The sequence below is a fragment of the Cynocephalus volans genome, chromosome 4 (assembly GCF_027409185.1).
Source record: "Cynocephalus volans isolate mCynVol1 chromosome 4, mCynVol1.pri, whole genome shotgun sequence".
NCBI lineage: Eukaryota > Metazoa > Chordata > Mammalia > Dermoptera > Cynocephalidae > Cynocephalus > Cynocephalus volans.
In genome coordinates this window covers 146,941,211-146,946,219 of record NC_084463.1, presented here as the reverse complement: position 1 = coordinate 146,946,219, position 5,009 = coordinate 146,941,211, and the positions used below count along the sequence as shown (strand labels likewise).

The 5,009-nt window shown below is 36.7% G+C and overlaps 1 protein-coding gene across 1 annotated transcript; it reads left to right on the top strand.

Annotated features, from left to right (window-relative positions):
• The first annotated feature begins 3,202 nt into the window (after positions 1 to 3,202).
• Positions 3,203 to 4,135, top strand: LOC134375677 (olfactory receptor 4S2-like). The gene has a single exon (XM_063094338.1). It carries the CDS (start codon positions 3,218 to 3,220, stop codon positions 4,133 to 4,135), a length of 918 nt encoding a protein of 305 aa, XP_062950408.1. The 5' UTR covers positions 3,203 to 3,217.
• The last annotated feature ends 874 nt before the right edge of the window (positions 4,136 to 5,009 follow it).

Below are 5,009 nucleotides of genomic sequence, written 5' to 3'. Positions count from 1 at the left end.
TTATTAATTATTTCCTCTTCTAAACCCAGATAGTGAGAGTAAGAACAAGATTTCCTTGACATTTCTACATATTGTATGAAAAAGGAAAAAGCTGTTGAGAAAATGGTAGAAATGGAAAGAACAAAGGGCAAGCATGAGGGAAAAAGATGTAATAGGAATAGGAAAGGAAATAGCATAACTATTACGGTCAAGAGTCTCCCTTAGTAGTTTACATTTTTAAAGTATATGAATTAAAACCAATACCTCAATTCATCCCATGTATAGACCAGAAATGAACCTCATCTTGCCTCTTCCTCCAGAAATCATTATAGACCCAATCAAGAAGAAGAGCAGTGAACCTGAATAGCACAATTACATCTGCTCTTTCTCATTCAAATGCAACTTTCAGAAGAGTAGAACAATAAAAATTCAATGAAAAGCATTATATTCTTTTGCTTTTGTACCCCAGAAGTATGTCCAATTAGGTATGCCAATTACAAGAAACAAGAAAAAAACATTTTTTTAAAGAGAATATGTTATTTTAAATAAATACTATTTAATATATATATTGAAGCACATTAAGGAATGAGGTATACAGCAATAAAATTATTAGTTCTGTTCTCTGAATTTCTTTGTATTAATGTTATGGTCCTAAAAGTGAGAATGGATTGGGTTCAAATTTAGCAATGATTTTTATTTATTTACCTATGTATGTATTTATTTATTTTTCATTGTGCAACACTGTAAATTAAAATTCATTTTTAGGTCTACAATTTGGTTTTGACTAGGAAGGAAGACTTTGGGGAAACACTTTCCCCAAGGTCATTGTCATTTTGCCTCATTCTCTTTAAATAGACCTTACAAGAAGTAGAGAAAAGAGCATTTATTGCAGAAGGCACTGTGAAATGGCTGGTTTCAGCAGGGGAGACAACCAGGAACAGTAAAAACTAATTTCTACCAACTTTTGAGCTTTGGGGGTCCAGGGATTCACTGGTACTAATTATTTACAAAGCAATTTCTCAGTCATCATACTTACTTTACTTTGGACAGCTGTACTCAAATCATCTCAAAAAGAAATAGAGAAATACTGGAAAACACTGGTGAGTTGTTTTTTTCTTCTAAAACTAATAAAGAATGTTTGTGGGAAAAGATAATTGACTAAAATTTCTACATTTTGAACACGCGTAACCTAATTTCAAGACTGTTCTGTGGAGTGAATGAAATTACTAAGATGATGATAATAAGACAGAAATGTGTTATCTATACATCACTGTGATATAGGGTAGCATGATTGTGAGTAAGAAAATGCCAATCATGTCAGAGGAAAGTGGGGCATTATAAAATTTGAAATACTCAGAAAGGAGAGGAGGGAATCCCTGAGATGGATCTTGGTTTAAGGAGAGATAAGGTTTCTGCTAGGACCGTGTGCTATAGGCAGCAGAGGAACAGTTCCCAGTCTCATGTGTAAACATCCAGTTTCTTTTAGATGAAAGCTGAACAAAATAAATACCAGTTTCCAAAATCTCCTCTGATTTGAGCTCCCTTAAAGTGAAGGGTTCTTTTAAAAATTTGTTGGAAGACCAAAGCGGGATGAGCATGTAAATGCCGAGGATGTGCTTCAGTTTGTATCTGGATTATATTACTACTATTATTATTATTACCACTATTATTATCATTATTTTGTAATGCATGAGAGAAAGCACACCTGTAGTAACTGCTCTACCGACACTAACATACAGACATGTGGAAACACAGCCCTGTAGATTCCCAAAAGCTGGAAGTGCCAGACACAATGTTGCTACAAAGGGACAGCTGAAAGCAGAGTTCAGAAGGAACTGTAAACACTAAGCTGGATAGATCTTGAGGGAATGTGGTCTCAGGTGGACAATCTATAGAGGGATTATTTATATCTATGGCTTTGATTTGAGAAAGAACCCAGAGGTCCTTTTAATCAAAAGTATTCTACATACCCTTTTCCACCCAAACATGCCAGTGACCCCAATGGAGTGCCTGAAATTCCACCACTAAAGATTCATCCATTTAAAAAAATATTGTTCTTTTCCCAATCCTATTCAAATTATTGTTCAGTGACAATGTCTTCCAGAAATATTTAATTCGTCCAGGCTGGGAGAACTAGTATAACTAGCATGAAATTTGAAGTATTAGAAGGATGCATGAGATTAAAGGATGAAGTCCTGCTTTTCTTCTTCTTCTTCTTCTTTTCTTTTCTGTTTTTCAGTTAACAGACAAATGTTTAAAATAAAACTGAGGGAATTCCTGGGGAATCCAGTCCTCTGAGTATGAAGATGGAGAAATTACCTGAGGCTTCACTTTCCCTCCTTCCAAAACCAGCAGGGCTTCTTGCCTCATCTCCACGTTTCTTTTGGTGCTTTATCTTCTCTTATCTCTCTCTCTCAGTAACAGAAGTGATTTAATTTCATGGTAGAAATAACTACTAATGTGATAGGAGATAGTGAAATGGAAACTGTCATTTCACACATGGGATAAAGGAAGCTCCCTGAAGTTAAATGATTTTCCTGGGTTACAAGCACTGCTATTGCAGATTCAGGTTTGCATAATTTCGTTCCTATTTCTACTACACCACACCACATCTTGACTACAAGAGATGGAGACCAAATAAGGTTGGGGGGTAATAAATCACATACACAAAGATATGAGTTTCATAAGGAGGAGACTGTCACCAGTCTCCATGACCCAAGTCCTCATGACTGGATGTGCTGATGAGTCTCGGCACTAATGGGAAGGGAAATGTGAGCATATGCGTTAACTTCTGGTTCAAAATACAGCAGACATTTCCAAACCAATAAACATTACAATATCTCCAAACACAGAAGTTCTATTAAAATTAAGTCGAGCACCCCAGGCAAAATAAGAACTAAGTAAATTTTGGCAGCAGTTGAAAAAAAATAAATAGAAGTTGCCAGAGAAGATATGCTCAGTAACTTACGATTTAGGGAATTTGCTGTGTCTCTCTGAACTTTGATCCGCATCTGAAATGAATGAATGTTATATTATATTGAGGTAAGATGATCAGAATAAATGCACTTGATTTTATTTAAGTGTGCGTGCCAATCAGCAATCAGTACCCAGTTTTGCATTTGTAACTACTGTGATTATCCGTTGGTTCAGAGCTAGAAATACATGCTGTTAGTCCTTTCCTTGTTTCTTTCAGGTAGTTTAGTTGCTTCTGCGGAACTTAACCTCCTGGATTTATTCAATGGGACAAATAAACAATGTAACTGAATTCATTTTCTGCGGTCTTTCTCAGAACCCAGAGGTTGAAGAAGTTTGTTTCATGGTGTTTTCTGTCTTCTACACACTCATCCTTCTGGGGAATCTCCTCATTATGCTGACAGTTTGCCTGAGCAACCTGTTCGAGTCTCCTATGTATTTTTTTCTTAACTTCTTGTCTTTCACTGACATTTGTTACTCTTCGGTCATAGCCCCCAAGATGATTGTTGACCTGTTAGCACAGAACAAAAGGATCTCCTCTGTGGGGTGCATGTTGCAACTCTTTGCGGGACATTTCTTCGGCTGCACTGAGATCTTCATCCTTACTGTAATGGCCTATGACCGTTATGTGGCTATCTGTAAACCCCTACATTATATGGCCATCATGGACCGGGGCAGGTGCTGTAAAATGTTACTGGGGACATGGGTGGGTGGGTTCTTGCACTCCATTATCCAAGTGGCTCTCGTAGTCCAACTTCCCTTTTGTGGACCCAATGAGATTGATCACTACTTTTGTGATATTCACCCTGTACTGAAACTTGCCTGCACAGACACCTATGTTGTTGGTGTTGTTGTGACAGCCAACAGTGGTACCATTACTCTGGTAAGCTTTGTTGTCTTGCTAATCTCCTATTCCATCATCCTGGTGTCCCTGAGAAAGCAGTCAGCAGAAGGCAGGCACAAAGCTCTCTCCACCTGTGGCTCCCATATAGCTGTGGTCATTATCTTTTTTGCTCCCTGTACTTTTATGTATATGCGCCCTGACACTACCTTTTCAGAGGATAAGATGGTGGCTGTATTTTACACCATTATCACCCCCATGTTAAATCCTCTGATTTATACACTGAGAAATGCAGAAGTAAAGAATGTAATGAAAAAGCTGTGGGGCAGGAAGGTTTTCTAGAATGCTAATGGGAAGTAGTTGGAAGAAGTAATTTAAGCCACATGATCTTAAATTGTCTTAGCCTCAGTTCATTTACCTGTACAATGAAGATGATAATAACAACCTCACAGGATTTGAGGGAGAAAAAATGAGATAATAACGTATCTAAAGAAATAAAGTATATCTTATTATTACTATCATATTTATTCTAATATTTCATAGCTGAAACTTCCTGTAGTATCCATGTCAGAGAAATCTCATTACACTCAGAATCTCAGCATTATTATTCTTAGCATTATATGTTTCTCCTCCCTATTTTGGCTTTTTGCCATTTTCTTTAAATAATGGAATTCTGCTGTGAAGTATTTAACACTCTTTTTAGGGTTTAGAACTATGATTGATAAACATTAAACACTGAATATGTATACATTAGATGAATGAAAGAATACATGAAAAACAGCAGATCTGAGCTAATGCATTCTGACAGAAGTCCTAAGAAACGCAGTGAAAATTAAATCTAGTAAGCTTGAAATGGGAACAGAAGTGTGTGCTGTATGTGAAAGAGATAAACCCAAGCGTTAAGGAAAAAAGATTTGTTTTCATCTTTGATCTTGAGAAAAAGATTTTCCACTCTCTTAAGACTAATTTTCTTTACCCAATGAATAAGGAGATTGGACTGATTTACCTCTAAGATCCCCCTATCAATTGCAACATCTCGTGAATATTCTGCTAACTCTAATCTTTACTTGTTGTCTATAGCCAGCAGTCCCTATTAATGTAAAGTGACTAACAAAAACTAAAGACACTGAATGAAAACAAAGCCAACTGTGATAAGTGGATGACTGACTCAATCAGTAGGGAAAATATATTTTGCTGAAAGCATGGTTGGGAGACC